This window comes from Diadema antillarum, unplaced genomic scaffold (assembly GCF_040938485.1).
Source record: "Diadema antillarum isolate AM-2024a unplaced genomic scaffold, OU_Dant_1.0 scf00000201, whole genome shotgun sequence".
Lineage (NCBI taxonomy): Eukaryota > Metazoa > Echinodermata > Echinoidea > Diadematoida > Diadematidae > Diadema > Diadema antillarum.
The window spans coordinates 2997658-3020093 of record NW_027271090.1 but is presented as its reverse complement, the minus strand read 5'-3'; the positions used below and the strand labels follow the sequence as shown (position 1 = coordinate 3020093).

The 22436-nt window shown below is 38.5% G+C and overlaps 1 protein-coding gene across 1 annotated transcript in view; it reads right to left on the bottom strand.

Annotated features, from left to right (window-relative positions):
• Nucleotides 1–943: 943 nt before the first annotated feature.
• The window catches only part of LOC139723834 (uncharacterized), a 126844-nt gene continuing 105351 nt past the window's right edge, over nucleotides 944–22436 (bottom strand). The window contains exons 9-21 of the mRNA XM_071635040.1: nucleotides 18436–18556; nucleotides 14107–14229; nucleotides 11046–11296; nucleotides 10054–10127; nucleotides 9209–9332; nucleotides 7958–8067; nucleotides 6699–6801; nucleotides 5540–5690; nucleotides 4480–4546; nucleotides 3950–4016; nucleotides 2857–2942; nucleotides 2058–2184; nucleotides 944–1724 (exon numbers count right to left, since the gene is read on the bottom strand). Of these exons, the coding sequence (XP_071491141.1) occupies nucleotides 1593–1724; nucleotides 2058–2184; nucleotides 2857–2942; nucleotides 3950–4016; nucleotides 4480–4546; nucleotides 5540–5690; nucleotides 6699–6801; nucleotides 7958–8067; nucleotides 9209–9332; nucleotides 10054–10127; nucleotides 11046–11296; nucleotides 14107–14229; nucleotides 18436–18556 (1536 nt within the window). The 3' untranslated portion in view covers nucleotides 944–1592. The remainder of the gene's footprint in view (nucleotides 1725–2057; nucleotides 2185–2856; nucleotides 2943–3949; nucleotides 4017–4479; nucleotides 4547–5539; nucleotides 5691–6698; nucleotides 6802–7957; nucleotides 8068–9208; nucleotides 9333–10053; nucleotides 10128–11045; nucleotides 11297–14106; nucleotides 14230–18435; nucleotides 18557–22436) is intronic.

The following is a 22436-nucleotide window of genomic DNA, read 5'->3' as shown; positions in this document are numbered from 1 at the left end:
TCGAGGATAGCTAACCTCGATGATAAGTTCTATGGGGGCGCCGAATGTCGTACGGTCGATTTCGTTACGAAGCGGCCATTTCGTCACGATATCAGTCATTTCGTCGACGATATTACTGATTTCGTAACATCACTAACACTTGGCTCCTCATGAAAACTTATCCTCGAAGTTAGCTTTCTTCCAGGCTAAGAATCACCGTCTGAACATAACTAATAGCAACAAAGGTCAAACATCGAAGAAAGCACGTGTATATAAAGGTGTCTATGTATTTTTAAGTGACTGAATCCATCTTTAACTGCCGTTTGGAATTCCACTACCATTACTTGATTGACGTCTTATGTTCAGCCTTTCCAGCAACACACTTGTCACTTAATGTTATGTCTATCATAGACAGCAGGGGCGGATCCAGGAATTCCGTAAAGGGGAGGCACCTTTACAAAATTAAAGGGGGCGCACGTCCCCCATTTTTCTTTTTATTTCTTTTGTGTTAACACACACACGCACACACACACACACACACACACACACACACACACACACACACACACACACACACACACACACACACACACACACACACACACACACACACACACACACACACACACACAGAATAAAGAGGGGCGCGCGCCCGGCTGGATCCGCCACTGTAGACGGTACCACATTCAAAGAATTGTGTGTGATCATAAGTTTCTGGGTAATCTCTGTATCTTGTTTCAATGTTTTATTTGATGTTACATCAGGCAGATAAGGTGTGTTTTCAATACCAGCTAGTCCAAAACAAGAAAACAAAGTTTAAAAGAAGATTCGATTTAATCCTTGCCGATCTTTCATGGGAACTATATGGCCTTAATCAAATACAAAGTTTCCGAAAAAGAACAAAACCGAACTTGTTATAATCATGTCAGTAGCACCGACTCGTATTTTTCCTTAATATAATGTCTATATATATTTTTTTTCTTCACATAGACATAGCAAGAATGTAAGTACATGTACCTCACCACAACGTGATTGTATTGACATATCCAGGGATATTTGTCAAATACCTTGTACAGCAATCTTAGAACTGACCTGTGCATTTGGTCTATTCACACATATTATTCATCATTTTATACGCAAAGCATACTCCTGTTGTTCATTTCTGCTGCTGCTTCTTCACAGTCTTTTGTTTGCAACATACACACAATCAATATATAGTTCATTGTGACCAACACCATAAGGAGCAGTTTGTTTTCATGGTGGATGCGACACTGGTTTTTCCCCTTTAGGAATAAATTAGCGAGTGAAAAGTGAGCACAGAAATTCAGGAAAAAAATAACCAACAAAACTGAATACAAATGTACAGTTATATACACATCTCAAATTCAATAGACGTGACATTATAAATAACTTTATTCACAGCCTCCTGACAGCGTTACAACATGAATTCAGAGTAATCGTTTCAGAATTGCCCAGTGCGCAAGTTCAGTTTACGTTGCGCGACAGCATCAGATTGGTCTGTACATGGTATTATTGGTTTTCGTGTCATAATAATAACTGAGGGACGCGCGTTGATCGACATCCATTTCTGTTTTCTGCATCGATAGAGCCAACTAAGACGTGCTCTTGGTCGATCTCCCGTTCGACGTCCTCCCCGATATCCGCCCGATGCTGCTTAGTTTCTTCTCGACAACCTTCTTTACCTCGTCGTTCATCACGCAGTACAGCACGAAGATGAACACGCCCTGTGGACACGGTAACAAGCCAATCACAATCACAGCTTTATGAATATTACGCACCATCACGCTATTTCCATGAGTATGCATGATGAATTTATGAAACGTTTAAAGAAGAAAAATGAGCCACTGCAACAACAACAAAAACAACAACAACAACAACAACATGGATTAGATTGGATTGTCATGTGTATGACATGCATTTTGTACTTGAATGGTGCTTGATATTACATAAGCAACAAACGAACAAAACAAAAGTTAATGAGTGTTTGTGGCATCTGATACCCCACGTAGTGATGATGATTCGAAAAGAGAAGAAATATCCTTGGATTGTTTCCTCACCTGTAAGGAGTTCAGGACGATGAAGATGTACGAGAAGAAGACGGTGTGAGAGTTGAACGACAGGATTCCGAACAACCACGTGCTTCCCAAAAGCGGCAGGGTCAGCAGCATCGCTCTCAGAGCCAGCCTGGCCGATAACCATAGATAGGAGGAGGGGGTGGTGGTGGTGGTGGTGGTGGTGGTGGAGGTGGTGGGGGGGGGGGGGGTGATGGGTGATGGGTGATGGGTGATGGGGGGGGGGGAGGTGGGTGAGGTTGGGTAGGAGAAGAGTTTCGGAAAATGATGAAAATCAGCGATTATGTCCATAGTTATAAGACCAGATTATTAGACTAGAACGTTCCATTACTCTAATAATCATGTCAAAATGAATTAGACTACTGCGTCCATAACGGGTGACCAACTCAAATACACCAATAAAAATTATGTTCTGTCGAAATCTTATGCCTCCGTCCTACATTAAATTTTGTCCTTTTATAATTTCACAGTAGATTAATGTGTGAAGTGATGTGCGCCATAGTAAAATAATTCCTTAGTTTAAAATTCAAAAGCGTCTTGGAATCAACTTCATTATTCTTGCAAGATTAGAGTCCAGTAGCTTCAACATGTCCACATTTCTCGAGACCAGTGAGCCAGTATACCCTGGTGTCATGAATACAAACTGCATTTACAAACATTAACTTCGTCTACAGAGTCAAGAGTACATTTGAACTGAATCTTATTATTTTTTAGATATTTCACAACAACAGCAAAAGCATAAACCATTAACGTAGAAACTCTGCCTCTATATTCCACGACTCACCATATCCGCTCGACGTGTGCTTTCTTCATGTTTGTTTTTAGGCTGAGAAAAACTCGAATCACTTGGCACAGGAGAATCACATTCGTCTAGATTGGACACGAAGGTAGAAAAATAGTAAAATCCTTAGAGTATAAACTCTATCGTCATGTATTGCCTCAGATACATGCTACCATGGTAAAATGATTTTTATTTGTTTCGTGATGATTAATATCCAAACACTTTCACAAAGTCATGATAATCAACCGACTTGATTTGTTAAATGGAAAACTGTTATACAGTGCAAACTATCATTATTATGGAGACACAAAATCTGACCATGGGAGAAAAAAAAAAGGAGAATTGTCATTGTTTTTACTTAAATAACGAGATGTTTTCTTTACGTATAACATATATATGAATAATATATACATGTACCTATAAATGCAATTCTTATCAACAACATAACGTAAAATGTTGCCCAAACGTTTTATACCAGGAATACACCGCAAGGACAACTACTGAAAGACGTGTTTATAAACAAATTCCCACGTTTAATCTCACAGAAATTCAACGCATTTCAAACTTTAATTATCATTTTTTTTTATTCTGATGAAAGTAATGAATATTGCTTTTTTTTTACCAAACATTCCCAAATACATAGGCATAGCCATAGCAATCGATCATAGTAATAAAATACCTTAGGACAAAATATCCTCCTTGACTATGTATTCCAACATTAAAGTGAATTTGGAACTATTTCTGAATTTCTAGAAACAAAACAAAACCCAATAATAAACGCATACGTGTTTTATTCCAAAATTTGATATAAGATCTGTACACTCTTTAATACATTAATGTAACAATGTGTAGTTCTAGTCTTGAAGGCAGACAGAAATAATAACTAAACAGCAGTAAGTTGAAAAATGCAGGAAAACATCATCTTCAGTTGCTGCTTGGCACTTAAAATGACCTCTCGTTTGGAAACAAAGTTAAAGACAAGTCATTATCATCAACTTAATAAAGCGGTCTTTAAATCGATCCTAATCCTTGCAGAATAACAATGAAAAAGAAATAATGAGATATTAATGTCATTAACAGTTTCAGCAGCGCTTACCGCAACGATGGCTATCGCGGGTCCGACGAATGCCCAAATTCCTCCATTTTCGTTAGTCAGCCAACACCTAAAAGACATCAAATTTTTTTTTAAATCTAAAAGTGACATTACATTCAGGGCAATTTTCATACGATTTGTTGAATGTATTTCCTTCAAAGGTAAGTCCTTTCAAATTCCAACACCTGTTTTGTATTTGAAGCAGCTGGGTATCATGGAAGAATATTTTAATTCATGTATTCATCTGTTTGTCTATCTATCTGTCTATCTATCTATCCATCTATCTATCTACACTTTCTATCAATCTATCCATCAATCAGTTAACACATTCATCCATTAACTTTACGCTTTTTATTCAATGATTCATTAATCAACATTTGATTGAATGAGTATTCGAATTTTTGATTACTAATTTATCAATTTATCTGGATATCGGATTCTGAACCCAGGTTGTCCTATTCGGTAGTTCAGGGAAAGCAATATGACCCACTGCTCCAATTATTGTAGAGATTTAAAAGAGATGAGCAACTTACACGTCCTCTATGCCATATGACTCGAGAGAGACAGCTGCTGTAATACCAACTACGGTGGTCGGCCCGCCTGGTATAGGTACACAGAATGACAAACAGATAGGAGAATAGGGATAGATCAAAAGGGAGAGAAGGAGATAGATGTATTGATAGATATATATATATAGAGAGAGAGATGGAGAGATTAAGATAAATCTGTTTATATTTCTTTCGTTAATTATGTTAATTATCATTTTTAAATCTTTTTACAAGAAATATATAAATATACATTTACACTTTATTCATATATTTCATTTCATAACTGTGAACTAAAGTCAGTAGGGTCGGGTAGTACGTGCTTGACCACTCCCGCCCCCCCCCCCCCCGATCCTCTCTCTCAACCATCCTCCCCCTTCCCTCCCCTCTATATCCCCTCCCCTTTTCTCCTCCCTTTGCTCCCCTTTACAATCACCGATAATTATGTTCTTATTTCCTGCGAGTGCTTGTGTCTATGTGTCTTTATCATAAGTATACGATAGCTATGTGTAAAGAATATGACTCGTCCTTTCCAATTTTAGGTCAAAAGCGGAAAATAATTTATAGGGAAAATATAACTATATATAGGTCAATGGGAAAACTCTGCGGTGACGACATCACGCCATCCTTCTATTTGCCCATTACTGCGTTTGCAAGTACAGGTATATCATCACTGTTTCGTGGAAATCACATAAGATCTTACGAGTCCATAACTTTCTTATTAGTGATCAAAATCCCTCCTACATTCTGTCGGTCTGAACCACCGTATTCATCACGGCCCACTTGAGCATGGTATGACACTGTTCTTTAAGACTCAAAGTCTATTTTCAGTTTAAAGACAAACGATTTTGTACAACTCAAAGCTGTGGACAGACAATTCATAATTTGGTTACGATGTTGTAAGTTTTTAATACTTGCTCATTTGTAACCCTTTACAATCATTCAGATAATTACTACACAAACCATTAGAATTCAAATTAAGAATGCATGAAACTTTAAACGATCGCTCCCGTAGCAGAACGAGCTGATATGGTTTGTATGTACCCACCCCAGCCAATGGCCATGTAGACGGGCATCTTGAGAAATCGATTTTTGGTGGACGTTGTCTTGGAGATGAGATAGATGCCTTCCACCAACATCCAGAAGAAAGTGGCCAAGAGGAAGAAGTGGAGGCTGGCTCCAATCGTCTTGCACACTTGCTATAAAGAGAGAGTTATGTAAAAAAAAAAAAAAAAAAGGTTGTCGATGAGTTAAACGCAACCAAAACCGACATATAAATTCGCATTGAGTGAAAGCAGCAATAAACACATGATACAAGAATACATCAGTGAAGTGTGAGGAAAACCGGACAATCGCTACAAAAGTCATGAATGGGTAAAGTTTCTGGATAAGAGACTACAACACTTCATGACGTCATGCCGGACAACAATACAAAGAAAATATAAAGAAGAACAATGACAGGGAACTTGACGCACCACTTTCAGAAAGCAGAGGGCATGATATTAACCTTAACTTATGTTAGTAACTAATCGATGGAATGTGTGCTTTTCATGGAATATTAAATTTTGTGGAATTCTCCTTATATCTTCTTGGTGTCTCCAAAGGTGCTATTCTCTTCGGGGCTAGCTCCGCCCCTCAGTCAATAGTTCACAGTACTATTTTGGAGTCATCTCTGCCGATAGTTTAACAAGAAACTCTCAAGGCAAAGTATATTTGTATACCATATGACTCTTTCATGAAGTAGAGTTAAAAAATCTCTTATTTCAGCCCTTTCATAATAATGCAGTTTGTTTAAACTGCATATTTTTTTAAAGATCCTCTTTGATTGCAAAATTTAAGGTTGATTCCTAAATTAGCTACACACTTAAAAGATTAAAGCTTCTCATTCTATCTCAAATACACACATTTTGTAATTTCTTTCTGCTTCTTTAATTCAGACGATATATTAAAAACTCTTTCTTCAAATCGTAAATAAGATATAAGATGAAATTCAGAGGTGCCAATTTAGTTAGGCCAAGACAATTTAAATGAAGCAGTGGCGGATCCATAGTGGACGCACGGGGCGCAGGCCTCCTTTTATTTTCCGTTAAAACAAAAGAGTAAAAAAAAATGGATGGGGGCGTTTAATTTTATAAAGGACCCCCTCCCCCATCCCTTACTGAATTCTTGGATACGCCCCTGCTGACGTGAAGGTCACGTGACCTTACCCATATCTCCGTTCTCTCGATGCCGAAGAGGAAGACAGCCTGAGAGATGAGAAGAGCTGAGGCCAGATTCATGTGGATGATGTTGCGATCTGATCGGTACAACCTGAGTAGAGGAGACATTTTTCTCCAGTGATTATACGATGTCGTCATAACATTAACCATATACACTGTATGCATTAACACCTCTTACGTCCCCCTTCTTTAACACGTTTCTCTCGTACTTCTCTTTATATGCTCCATCTAAACGCTAATGCTGAATAAAAACGTTTAACATTAGAGAAGTGATCGAGATTCATTTAAATCGGAAACACACAGAAAGTTACGGATTTTAGGAGATTCACGTGTTTCACGAAACATTAGTATTCAACTGACAACAAAGTATCACTATAAAAATCTCCAAATCAGATGAAGTAATGAAGTAATCGCCTCACATTGTATGTTCATCGGCCTGCGATTAGATATCTATTAAACTTTCACTTATTTTGAATGAAATCTAACTAAAAAAAAACACTTTTCTTTATTGGGCAAATTTGTTTTCAAAGTTAGAGTATCTAAGCAAGAAGACAATGGAGTGGGATGATAGTTAATGACTGATTACCATAATTATTGTTAATGTTGTTACTATGGCGGAATTCAATTGTAACTATCATAGCTATTATTATCATTATAAAGAGTTTTATCATTATTATTACTGTCATATTTAGTAATGTAATCATTATCATCAAACCATTACTTTTGTTATCATAACCATCATCATTATCACCAACAATACTTTATGTCCCCCCCCCCCGAAAAAAAATACAACGGGAGCCTCCGCAAAGATAACTTTAAAAATAGTGAATCGATCCAAGAACAATTTCAGGGTATAAAACTATAACTTATTACCCATATCTTACAGAAAAGCCATCCGATTTGCTTCAGTGGTCAAAGAGAAATGAGGATTTTTGTAGAGCATGTCAGGAGTCCCTTCCCTCCAAGTTCTGTCCATTCTGTTTACATATTAAGCAGTTCCAAGAGCATGCAAGTGCTAAACTTGGAAAAATCAGACCCATGACATGCAGCACAACGATCTACATTTCTCTGTGACCACCTAACCACATTGAATGGGGTTTTCGGCAAAATATGGCTAAAATGTTATATATTTAGACCCTGGAATAGTATTTGGATAGTTTAATCATATTGGAAGTTATAAATGCGAAAATCCGATTGCAATATATAACAGTGTGTGCGAGGCTAAAATGTGTGGGATCTGGACTTACTTTTGCACGGTGAAGACAATGAGCATGGTAGCCAGACAAGCCATGGAGAGCCCGCAGCCTACATACGTCATGTAGTCTTGAATCTTGATCGCCTGTGACGACTGAGGAGCCTACGGGTTAACCAGAGGGTTCAAAGGTCAGTCATAAAGTCTCAAATACTGTAAAGCCATTAGATTTTAGGATGCTTACATCTTTTCGCGAATTTCACGAGGAGCCAAGATTCGCGAAAGTATAAATGCGCACGAAAAGTTTTGAGTACACAATGCATTCCGATTCTCGAAAGTTCCATGCCCTCAAAAAAACCATTAGATCTAATTCGCGAAAGTGTCATGTTGCGATTGTTTTGGGTTTTAGAGTAGACCCTACATTAATTGCTTCCACGAACAATAATACAAGATAGTTATTGTAATTTCTGATATTGAGAACATTGTGGACAAGTTGGGTTGCTCATTATTTATCGGTACATTGTTATGATATCACGAACAGAATATCGAAGTGATGATGTCACACGGTCTTTTGTTATAGCTTTTGTTCTGAACCAGGTGCAAGCATGATTAGCAACAATAGCGTTCACAGATATTCGGGCCAGGTAAGGTTGTCTAGAAGCAGTTTCCATGGCGATGAATAGCAATGTTATCACACTTGGTACTCAATGTCTAGACAATACAATTCGTTTGTCAAACAGATGCTACCTACATAGACTGGTTGATAGACGCCTCATTGTCTGTGCGAGAGAAATGTCACAGTAAAGTAAGAAAGAGATAGGACAGAGGAAAAGAAGAAGAAAAACAAAGGGGGAAGAACGTGTATGATTGCAGGTTATATTGTCTTGTGTGTTTATTGGCATGTGCATGTGAGTGTCTGGGTGTATGTACAGACCTGTGTGCATGGTACGGTAGTGATTAACACACATACGCACGAACAGACAGTCAAATCACCACTTCCGCAGATATCCTCATAGTTACCACTGACTATATAATGAGAGCGACTAATAGAGACTGTAAAATCTTTACTTCTTATGAAAAGTACTATGAACCCTGCTTTTTCATTACTTATGTTGATGTTGACATTCATTTTATTCACATTGTAAGTATAGTGCTATCAATTATGAAGAGACGGATGAATGTGAATTTTATATGTATCTATATATTCTATAAGTAGAGGGCAGATCGACAGACACGCCAGCAGTAACATGGGCTCAAGAAGGTAGGACTCCCACACCCTCCTCATGGGACCTCATCAGATACCTACTCCTGCTTGTGAGATCCTCATGAGTACGGCAAAGCTGGTGAGATGGGTGCAGCGACAGGTGGTATGAGTGAGGTTGGAGGTGGTAGAGCACCCCTTGGTGGACCACACTCCTCCGTCCTTGAGCCTGCAAAGGAAGTGGTATATCAGGACTTGTTACATATCAAAGCTAGTGCTGATCTATCACTTCTAGGCTTCAACAAATTTTAGCAAAATTTATACTTTGTCTATAAACCAGAATATAACAAGTGTGCTTTCATGCATTAATCCTTTCTATTTATACATACAGTATATAAGGCAGGTTAATGAATAATGATAATAATTCTGATATCGAGGTCGACCTCTTCACGATTAGCAGTGATCTTCTTTGAATCAACTGTTCCGCTCCAGCACAGAAATCAATTTCCTGCTTCCTGGAAACCAATTAAGCCAAGTTTTGCTTGATATCATTTCACGCGACTTTATCAGCCGCTTATCTTTAATTCATAATTCAACTCTGCTAATTCATCTGCAGCCTTCTCGAGTGTAAATATCTCTGCTTTGTCTCAATAGTTACTGACCTCAGTAGAATTATATCAAACATGACGTATAGAGCGTTCTCGTTTTGCACATCATTTCGGCTCTCTTAAACGTGTTCCGCTTTATATCAGTACATTGTATCAGCTAAAAGAGGGATATGCCAATGAAAGTTGGAAATGAACAGTAAACATGGTAAATGTAACATCCACAGTATTATTAGTATCTGTCTTTGATTAAGCTTTCACAAGGTTAGATTGGATTCATAACTTCATAGACACGTGCACAGATGTCATACTGTACATGCAGTTACACACGATCAATTCACTCACGAAGAATCTGGTTTCCAGAAACAGCAAGAACGCATTCCATCATTGGGATCTTCCATATCATCCTGCCTCTCATTCTGTTTGGGAGAATAATAATGAAGTATTCACAAGCAATCAAGGAAACAAATAAATTTCAAGACCTAATTTGGACTTTGAAGGATTTCAATAAAAAAAAAACTATTTCAGTAGAAATCACTACGAGCTTTTTCCTTACATTATCATACAAACAATCTGAACTTTTATAACATCTTGCACATTTTATGCACATACGGTGCATGATGTCCATAATTGTACATGCCTATAATATCATATATTATACGTGTAGATGATTGTATGAAATACAATATATCTTAAATATACCATTTTTGATGAAGTTGTGTTTACGCTGAAGATGATTAGTTCCCCCAAAATAACGTGCCATGTAAGATATCCACAAAGTACACAACGTAACAACAATGTTGACACAAAGAATAATTAAATAATGATTTTGTATGCCTTTTATTTAGTTAACATGGCTGCTGTACAGAAGCAATGAATGCTCCTAAGAAAGCAGCCACGTGTTAAGTCCTTTCCGATCGAAGAACCATGCAGTGAGGCTTTAAAGTGCCTTTTATAAATTATAGGGGCGCAGCCGCTGCAGCTTAACGATACAAACTACCAACCTCGGATGAAAATCCATTGTCCTATCCATTGCTTCCCAGCAGTTCTTTTGAAACGGTATAGTGATACAGAAATAATTTCTATGACGTGGGATAGTAGGCCCTATTTCAAAAGTCATCGTTATGCTGTTATGAAAGTTATGAATACCAAAAGATCTGAAGATGTTGCAACATGAAAATGTTGAAACAAAGTCGGACCTAAAAATGTAGAAGAAAAGCGTGCATCGAGACAAAGTTTGCAACAAAACGATTCAATATAACTCTACAAGAGCAAGAAGGTAGGCCTACTGGTGCCGAATTTCTCATTCTGCAAAGATGTCACAAACATCCACCCACCCCTTTGTTGGTGAAGACGATCTCGAAAGGGTTCTCCTCCGCCAAGACGAGGTCCGATCTGTCCCACTTCTTCACGGACACGGTGGCGACCAGGGAGGTGATCTCATACGTGACGACGTTCGAGTCATTCTTCCCTCCTCGTTGACCATCTCCCCCTCCGTCGTCGGAGCTTACGAGAGTCTCATCTTCCTCTTCGATGTTGGTTGACATGGCATCTTCCAGGGAGTTCACGACGGACATGGCAATAGTTGCTAAGGGATGAACAGCGCGTAAAAACCATTAGTCAAGCAAAATTAAGTACAGTTTAAAGGTCCTGTTTACCTTTGGGAACAGTGATTTTAAAAATGTTCAAGATATCACATTTGATGCATATGTGTAGGTCTGTTGAATCACAAAACATCCCAAATAAAATTTTCGCAATAAAGCCTAAAATATAAGGAGATATCAGTATTTTTCTCATTAAACCATAACTGTAGACGGTTTAGTCTGGCAATATTTTTATTATAACTATTGTTCACATTTTGTCTATATCTGACAGTATACTTAACATTGATTATACGGATTCAAATTTTACGGTGGTTGTTTCTATCCCAAACTCACATTTTGGAACTATTTTAAAGCACTAATGCTGGGTTTTTGTTTCATCTGCAAATGGTAAATTGTGCCTTTAAGGGAAATTCCATCCTATAACATATGTAGTTTAGTATGAAACCAGAAATTCAGAGATGTAGATCAGTAAAAAAGTTTGGGAAACATCAGACGCAAGAAGAAAGTTATTAACTCAAAAACATTAGAGATTATAGGACAAATTAGCAACTAGTGGGCTCTTAATAATGTTGACTACCTCTCCATTCGGTTTGTATATCTAAATTTACCAGTTTTAGTACTTCTTCAAGAAAACCTATCCTTCAGACCTGTTCTTGGTACATAGTATAGGGTAATACTTTTTAAGAGTACAATGTTTTCGCACCCTTCGTTACGTTATGTGATATCTGTGCCCAAGTATTCGAGAAAAATTTGAATAACTGAAATAGAGAGCTGCTTAACACTGAGATCACACAGAGTTGCCATTTTGTGTTACTTTCTAATCTATAAAATTCACAACTTTTTATATGTCTTATTTATCCCAAATTTTTAGGTTAAAGTTCAAGATCAATGATATTTATTTCCAGTAAATACAAATATATAATAAATGCAAGCAACATGCGGTCAATTTGAAAATGCTGGGGCACATCTATGGCAATGTCTGGAAGTACAAAAACTTGAAAAGTACAAAAACTTGTTTGACTTACTCCCTGAATTTTTCTATTTCGTATATAGCAATATCAAGATGAAATTTCCTTTAATCAGAGAGTGGTTACGGGTGAAGGTGATTCAGATGCTTTCACAATAATGCAGCTTAATATAGCAAATATGGCGATCCAAAAAGTGTTCGGTTTTTATGAAAATAACAGAACAATAGCAACACAAATCAATTTCAAAAATATGCACGAAGCCGCAACGGACTAGCTCCTCCACACAATAATAATATGCAGCGTGAGCTATTTTGCGCTATCCCAAAAGATGACTTGACGTTTCTCTAGAAGTGCGTTTTTGGAAACAATATTATACTTCATACTACCCTTGGCAAGCTTGGTAACAATGTCGAAATAAGAGCATATCAACATATTATGAACCTCTACGGGAAGCGGCGGACCCTGGAGGAAAAGTTTAAGGGATAAGCAAATAGCTGGATGAGAAAAAAAAGGTCTGTCATTCTTAAGCAAAGCTATTAATGACTGACAGGTGTATTACATTTCCAGGATTTCCGAAGATGTTTAATAAAGTCTTAATACATAGGGGAAAGGATAGCAATTACATCAAGCCTTTACTTTTCAAGGCATGCTATTCCCATAGCCAAGATCACATCTGTAATAATATACAGCGTTCCCACGACATGCCAGAGAGTTTTGGAACAAAATCACCAGGGTCCTCATTCAAAGTTTACACAAGAGACAAAAATTCAAGCGCTGCGGCGCCAGCAAATCGCATATTGCGTACACGTGTTGGGGAAAGTGATCCGTCATGGTACATAACAATCTATCCCCATATCGGTGCACATGTCAACAAGAATCCATGCTTGATCCGTTTAGCCCCCAGCTGTTACCATTCTCACTGATTTTCATTTGAAAGACATCAAGAGATTTGATCTGTGCTGAACTGATTGCGAATGATTGCATGCGCGTGTGGGTAATTCAAGAAAGGAATGAACTGCTTTGACGGACTTGTCGATTTCAGCGAACATGGATTGTGTTCTTTAGCTGCTCGCTGCCAGGCAAACGAGTCAATGACATCGTTTTGGTGAAACATGGGCCACATGTGTATACTAAGTAACACACCGAGTGTTTCCTGTCCCATTTCACTTGAGCAACAGCTCCGTAAAACGTGTCGGCAAGTGTAACGGCCAATTAACATTCCGGGCGCGCTTCTGAAACAGCAGACGTCGCGGATTCTTCGCCGACTGCCAAGAATTAGGACCCTGCAGGGCCGTTTGACTGGCCCCCTCTCGATTTATGAGGTCAAAGTCACAGGCAAGGCATTGACTGGACTATTTACGGGCTAGTCGTGCTGTAACGTGGCGAGCCATGACGCTCTGAGGGGTTAACTGAAGAGATTGCGCCACCCCTGTGTTCCGGCATGGTTACGCAGCGATCTACGGTAGATGGTGACGTTTCTGACATCCTTCCGATTAAAAACAGAACCAGTCACTGACGGGTCTTATCGTAATGAAAAAGGGGTTCTTCCTTTTTGGGGGGCATATTTCGCTTTAAAAAGATAAGCAAACGTTGCTTGATATTGTGGTCCTCTCTAACATACCCTGGTATTGAAATCACAAAAATGTCCTGATTATTGTGTATATATGCATGCATTTTCTTCTCAAACAAAATGAAAACAGACATACGATATATATGACGTGTGAGTTAAAATTTTTTTGTTTTCTGAACTTCTTGAATGTCTGGGAACATACTGAGAAGAAAAAAAGCAACAACAGAGAAGCCTCTAATCAATGCTAACCACTCACCTCCTTCTCCCGCTGCTTGTGCGGGAATCGCCATGGTGAAAGAATCGTTGTTCAGCTCCACGCCCAGGGCAGGCCCGGGACTGTTAGATGAACACGTGGTGCACAGCGGTACCACCCTCAGTACTGGACGGGAAAATTTGGAATGAATGGGAAATAATTAACATCACCTGCTGAACGCTGGAACTAATTTTCCTAAATTTTCCACAAGTCTTATGTAAGTTATTATGTGTGCACATTCAAAAGACCCTTTTCTCCCCACCTTCTTTCAATAAAAGGAACATAGGCTGACAGCAATGGTACAAATCACCTTAATTACGCACACTGAGATGTTATAATGGTAATTGGCATTCTTATATTGATGCAATTAAAAAAGGGAAATTGTGGTATGCTTTGACCAAACGAACAGTGGATAGGCCTATAAAACTCCACAAACAAACCAAGAAGAGAAAGTGGAAAAATCCCAAATACACGGTTTTGGAGGAATAAAAAACTCTAGCATATTGAAATTTCCTTGTGCCATTAAAGTACTTGGCTCAAATCTTTGTAGCATAGCTTGGAAGAATCGGGATTGCAATTCATATCTTAAACACAGCGGCAGGGAGCACTTTCCATTTGTTTATGACTTTGTGTAAGCAGACTACAATAAGTAACCAAAACCTTTGTGATATGATTTTTGAAATGCCAGGCATTGTGACGTGTAGGAATTTTCGGTAGTGAAAGAAAATAAAACAAAGAAAAGAAAAGAAAAGGAAGAGAAAAAACCCTTCAAAAGAACGACAAAACAATACGTGAATGGGAATAGGCATACGGGAAGTGACATTCTGTTCATGCAACTGGATCCTACAGTGACTCGCAAAGCGAATTATATGATATCTTTAGAAGATATGAAGACATCAACATGATTTGTGGAATGCATGTTTAAAAAAAAGAAAAAAACAAGAAGAATCATCGAACAATTTTCGAACAACTAGTCTGTAAAACATTTCCTGCGTGGAGACCTGTTTTCTTTCCTATTTGTGGTCGCTTTATTTTCTCTCGCGGTATGCATTCACCCTCATCCCATTCATATCACGCGAAGTATGCCCATACATTAGCATACTCTTTTATGAAATGCTTCTTTTGAGTGTTAGAAATCGTTATGATTTACATGTTCTGTGTAAATGACTAATGCCAATATCATGGTATCACAATTTGTATATGTAATTTATGAATAGTTCCACAATGTCCCTTATCTTTCAGTGAACATGCCTCCATTGAAAACGTCCAGAGAAAAGGGATGAATTCCGGAACGACAAATAACTGCAAACGGTTAGCAATTTGACAAGGTTACCTACAGCTGTTTCTGTCATTAGCTGATGGCTGTGGTATTGGAGGCGGCTAAATCTAAGACGGGTGCGAATGCAAATTCTTTTTCTTCGAGGGCAACATATTTAGAGCGTCTCTAAATCAGACTGAGAACTAATAGGAATTGTCGTCCATTATGTCGGGAAAATAAAGAAAGAAGCGTGGCTTAATTGGTATATACAAGTATCAGCGTCACCTTGATCGAGTCTGTCACCGCAATTTTGTTTTTGTCTACCTTCCCTGCAATCTATAGAAAACCCGCATCATTATTTACTTCGCCCACCTCACTTATAAAATGACCGATAATATTAACTGCTTTATGCACGTTATGACGTTATGATCATATTATATCATTACAAACCAAAGTAACCCTCATCGAAAGCCAAAAATCAAATGTTAAACACTTATGTGGCTGCTCAGTTTCAAAGCTTGTCTGCTTGTCGAGTTTTGTTCACTAAGCTGTATAATGATGCTCTATGAAACACACACACACACACACACACACACACACACACACACACACACACACACACACATAAAACAAAACAAATCGCGCAGACAAAGACTTTTGCCAGTATTCATATCATTATATCTGTAACCAAAATTACCCTGCAAACGACCTGTACTCGATATTTCATTCAAGGACACTGTCTACGAGGATGATTAAGTGTAGCTAATCCCGTCACTCACAAATATTTCCTTGTTATTTAAAGGTATCGTTTTTCATAGTTTCATTCTTTATACGGTACTTTATAAAATGTGCTGATAGAATGTATATTACCGTGCAAGAAACATTGATAACCGGTCCAGTTTTCATTGTACAATGATCATGAAAATGATAATGATAGTATAATATTGTGGTAATGATACTTACTTATATGGCCTTATCAAGCCACAGCATCATCTCTGTTGGAGGCACTATTCAATCTTCCTAAGAAAGTACCGGGTTACTATCCCCTCATTAAGTTTTTCACTATAAAGGTATCAAGTTATGGTGTTCTTACGTGTTGCAGAATTGTAATATGTACAGGCCCTATCACTTTCTGCTCTTTTTGGATGTACAGGCAAATTATTATAGCAAGCAGGTGCATGGGGACAAAGTTGACCCCTTCTTCTTCTTCTTCTTCTTCTTCTTCTTCTTCTTCTTCTTCTTCTTCTTCTTCTTCTTCTCTTCTTCTTCTTCTCGAGTCACTACGCAGAATGGAACGTTAGATTCTTCCAATCCAATGTTGACCCCTAAAGCCCAGCTCACACCTTTGCGGTTTTAGCTGCGTATAGCCTCGTCAGTCGAACGCAGCCTTAAAGCAGCCTAACGCAGCACTCCGCGGCAAAATATTTTGTAGCAGTCACATTGTTGCGTTGTAGCTCGTATTTTTTGTACAAAATGATTGCCTACGGTTGCCTTAGGTTGCTTTTCACCTCGCTCCAGCTCGCTTTTGCTCGTAACAGTACGATTCAGTACGAAGATTGCTCGCCCCGTTGCGCTTGTACCTCGTTCGCCACTCGTTCGTTGCTCGCTGGCATCTCGCACTAGCTCGTAAGCAGCTCGCATGAACTCGCTTCTCCTCGTTTCACTGCTTATCCACTCGACTGTTGCTCGTTCCGGCTCGATTCGCTGCGTATTAGTTCGCCCTACTGCGTATAAGCTCGAAGAGAGTTGCACTGGTATATAATTTTTGACATTTTACAGTTACGGGGGGGGGGGGGGGGAACAATGACTTTTGGGTTCACATTCTTCCAAAAGCACTAAATTTGGTACACGTGTTGCCAAAACCATACTATTTCAGTTTTTGATGGGCGCCAAGAAGGGCGCCCTGAGGCCATATACATTGGCCAAATCCAATATGGCCGCCATCTGAAATTCAAAAGTCACTTCCATTGTTTAAAAAGGTAAACATTTCACAATAATTTTCAAAATCTGTATTATAGGTTTTCTGGGTCAATGAAATCGATTCTGAATGTTGTTTTCATGGTCTGAAGTCAACTTTTCCTTATAGGGTCACCCTTAATGTCGCTTTGGGTCAGGACATTATTTTCACTACAGGTTATTTCAAAATGGCTTGCCTACGGTCACTAACAGGAATGGCGACCTTGCTAATTACCTGCAGTTGTTGAGGACTGAAGAGAGCATATTACTGTGTTAGAAAAATTACTTTTTCAGCAATATACATTGTGTGGTAATACAATTCTGAGAAAAAAAAAGATTTTTCACAAAACCTACAATAACAGCGGGAAAATCAGTTTGAGGTGTTTTTAAAAACTGATATGTTTGAATCTGATGTTGCTGAAAGCACACAATCATTCCAAAAGCTTCATGATTTGATAAGCATATTGTGTTTCTTAGTCAACTAAGTGAATTTTGATTAAATCTAACTAGATGTTGTATGAACAGATGTATACGCAGTCATAGCGAGCTAAAGCGAGCAGCATCGAACAGAATCGAGGAGGAACGAGATAAGGCGAGGAGGAACGAGTGGGAGCGAGCGACGGACGAGCTAGATTCGCAATGAAGCGAGTTACATCCGCAACGGTCCTTGCTAATGCGAGCAGAGTACTAGGAGTAGAGTGAGGTGATGCGAGGTAAAGCGAGGTAACGCGAACTAAAGCGAGGTAGGTCGAGGTGAAGCGAGCAGGTATCGTAACCATACGCAGTGAAACGCAGTTCAAAGTCAAGCTGCGTTGGCCTGCGTTAAGCAGCTCGTTGTCGCTCGTCCTTGCTCGTCCTTGCTCGCATTAGCTGGTTGTCCCTCGTCTTAGCTCGTATGGATTTTGATCTTGCGTTCAGTTGCGGATGTTTGAAAAAATTTCAAACTAGCGAGCTAGAACGCAAAGCCTCTGCGTATTAACCTCGTATTAGCTCGTTTCATTGCGTAGTGCTGCGTTGGGCTGCGTTAGACTGCGTTCGGGCAATACGCAGCTGAACGCAAGCTCGAAACGCAAAGGTGTGAGCTAGGCTTAAGACATTATCGCACTCATGGTAATTACCTAGCTCCGATGACTCAATGACAAGAGGCTCCCCAGGGCCCGATACCAGCTCAGCCAGAGAGTCCACCAGGTTGTCAAGATTCTCCACCATCTCCGTTGCAATGGCAGCGGTACTCTCCTCCTAGAGTGTAATTCACAATGAGGGGGGAAAGATTGAAAAGTATTTAAGATTCAGAAAGAAAACAGAATGAGGTTTATTATCCTTGACATCGTATTCGGGATTTAATAGCCTAATTTTGATATCTCATTCTTACATTATTCGAAACTTTCGAAAGAAAGAACATTTGCGGTCATCACGCCCCTGACCATCTAAGCGGCTTTGTAAAGTCAAAGTTTGAACGACGATTTGCCTTTAATCACATAATATTACAAACACGTGGGCGTTTGTGTAAACGAGAAGCGAATAACAGATCGGCATGAACTGATTAATATAACGAAACCCATAAACCACGACGCTCCGGCGCCACGAGCGTAACACGACTGTAACTTTTTCATTTTATGGGAATAAACTTTTGCTTCTGAAGCTAAGTCTTGAGTGCTGTGTATCATGCAATGTAATGCCTGTAAGAGCGGAAAATGTTTATCTATATTATGTTTCTTCTTTGTGTAAACATATGTCTCATTTGATCTCTGTATTAAACATTACAATATTAAAGAGGAAATCCAGTCCAAAATATAAGTTAGTCTAATAAAAAAAAATAGTAAAACTTTACGAGTTCAACAGTAAAAATTTGAATAAAATCGGATGAAAAATAAGGAAGATATGAAATTTTGAAGTTTTGATAATTTCTCCAAAACAGTTCTTGTACAGTAGGTATGAATATGCAAATGAGTAAGCTAACCATGTCATACCCTCACAATTTTTATGTAAAAAAAAATGACGAAAATTCAATGTTTCTGTCATTGAAGTCTGAAATATGATGTTTTTACTGGTTGAATGACTTCAGAATAGTATTCAGTTTAGATATACGAGGATTTGAGCCTCGGGCATAATTATGTTTGAATGAAAAACTGTAAATGTCAAAATTTTATGTACAAACTATATGGTAAGTTGTGAGGAAATGACATGTTAACTTTGCCATTTGCATATTCATATTGACTGTTCAAGATTTGTTTCCCCCTAAAATAGTGAAACTTCGATAGTGAAATTTCGATCAAATTTATACCGTTGAACTCGTAATATGTTACTCTCTCTTATCACACTGACTTATATTTGAACTGGATTTTCCCCTTTCAAGGAGTTCCTCGTGTACTCAGTGTAAGCTTGTATATGTGTGTGTGAGAGAGAAAGAAAAGATCGTATTACAAAAGTGCATGGTCCCTCTGTTTAAATAACTTGCTTTATAGTTGGTGCATATAACCTTGAAATTTCCAGTTTGTTTGTTTGGTTCTTTTTTGTTTGTTCAAGCGCAATTATATATACATATATGGTCCAGTCTCAATACAAAGCCAAAGTACGTCTGACTGATCACTATCTTGAAATCATTTAACCAGGAATGTACATGTAAAAGTATTTAACACACTTTTAACATCATCAGGGCAATAATTTTTGCATATTCACCTAAACTGTTCAAGAACTGCTTTACAAAAATTAGCAACATTTCACAAAAGCATAACTTCCCTAATTTTCATCGAATTTTCATCACATTTTCGCTGTTATGCTCGTGAAATATCTTACCTTTTCTTTCACACTAACTTTTAACTGGTCCGAAATTGTTCTTTAACCTGTTCATGGTAGCATGATTATATGAATGGTTGTCAATTTGGGTACAGCTCGTTATTCCGAAGGTTCGTTATTCCGAAGGCTCTTTAGTCCGAAGATTCGATATTTCCGAAGGTTCGTTATTCCGAATTTCATTTTCGGATTAACGAATCTTCGGAATAACGAAACTTGTGAATAACGCCACAAATTTTCGGATTAACGAACCCTTTTTCATTTTCGGATTAACGAATCTTCGGAATAACGAACCTTCGGAATAGCGAATCTTCGGAATAACGAACAGCACCCATCAATTTTGCCTCGTTGTTTCGATGCACTGAGCCATTATTCAGTGATATTGTCCCTATTAGCTGTTCTTGAGTACACCATGTGAGTTTCTGTGAACGTGTGCGTGCAAATGTGATTTCATTCTTTGGTGAGTCTGTGTGTCGTTGTGGGTGTGTGTCAGCTGATGACGTAACAAGAATGTCCTCTATATTAAAACTGTTGACTCTCCATATACAACCCTGACCTTGGTCTTCTTCATGTTTCTCAGTTATTACCTCTGAAATCCCTGCACACTGCATGCCTTTCTCTTCAGTCATATCATAAAAATACTTCAAACTGAGACTTTGGTAGCTATGATTTGACTAAACAAACTTACAGCTTTTACGATAATCTGGCCTTGGATAAACACGTAATTGCTCTTCACATGTTTCTACTTTGACAAAATTATGCACCTGCAACAATTATGCAGCAGAGAGAACTGTTCGCTGTTAGGTACGGACACAATTTGTGGGACAATTTCTGTAATTGTCTGGTAGTGATAGACTTGAACTTTCCAACGTCACCAGAAGAGAATGTCGATAACATCCAGCCTAGCATTTAGCAAATTTTCTGGTGGTAGAGAACCGTGTACTCTGATACCTTTCGTTTATCCACCTATAAACAGTTTCGCGATCCCATTACCAGCAGGGCATTACCGAACTGGCACTCGAGGAACGTAGCTAGCCTACATTCAGAGCGATTTCATTTTTTTTCTCTCTCTCTAGTCGAGATATAGTGCACAGTGTTTGATAACTATATGACATCAGAGTAATCAAAAGACCAATGCAACGATTAACTCCGTGTATCTTAAAATTTCATCCTCAGTCTGAAATTCTGATTGAACAGTATCAGATTGGATGCTATTCGGGTTCCCAGCCTTAAGATGTTAGGCCAACTAGTTGTGTTCGATCTTTGAACATAATTTACAACAAATTCACGACAGAAATTTGCATCTTTCCGTTGATGAAAACAAGGACGATGAACGACAGTAATCTTGACTTACAAAAAAAGAAGAAGATATTTTGAGGTACATAATAATTCTAACATTCGTGCACATCATCAGGCTGATCGAATTCCATCACTATATTACTATGGTGTAAATGCTATTTTGGCATGATTTGTTGTATTCTTAGTATGGTAAAGCAGGTCTTTTATTCTCCTTTTCTCTCTATCTTTCTCTTGTTAGGTTTCCTGCTTGACTCAAGTCTAGTCATCGGTCATGCGCAATAGCTTACCTTTCAAGCGCACTTTCTTGATGTATTGTGTTTACGATGACATTTGCGATCGATCGTGTCAAATCGCCCACACTGCGACAAGTTTGTGCAAATCTCTACGTAGCATGTCAAAATGTGCGTGGGTTTAGCTTTAAGGTATTCCTTTTGTGAGGCAACAAAATTAATGCACGAAACTCAAACAAATCAATCTCTTGGGTGTAAACATGGCGGTAGTCTATGGGATCAAATTTCCCTCACTATCATCCTACGTCGTTTCAGCAAGCGGTCCTTTCAAATTATCAAATGGCCTGTCGTAGTCTTTAGTGCAGTCTGAAAGTTTTCACCTTGGTGTCAAGGTACTTCTTTTATTTTTATTTTTGGAAAGCTGCGGGGAATTAAAAATGAGCCAACTTTAATCGAACTACTACTACTACTACCACTACTACTATACTATGTCAACTGAAAACTAAATCATCATGTCGTGTAAACTCGTGCAGAAGCCACCTTTCGCAGACATTTTGTTCTAGTTTAGGCTGAAGTCATTTGGTGGCGGCTCTTTATGTCTGATCAGCATGTCCAGATGTAGCACACGATCCTCTAGACAATGCTAGAAGAACTTCTGCTACATGTAGACATTGCGGTTGAAAGATGATGCTGAATATAGCACATAATAATATGTGATAAAAATATATTTGATCTCTTTCCATTCAAATATTCTTGAAATTCTTCAACACTTTCCTGCCCTAGGGGATCGCAGTCGA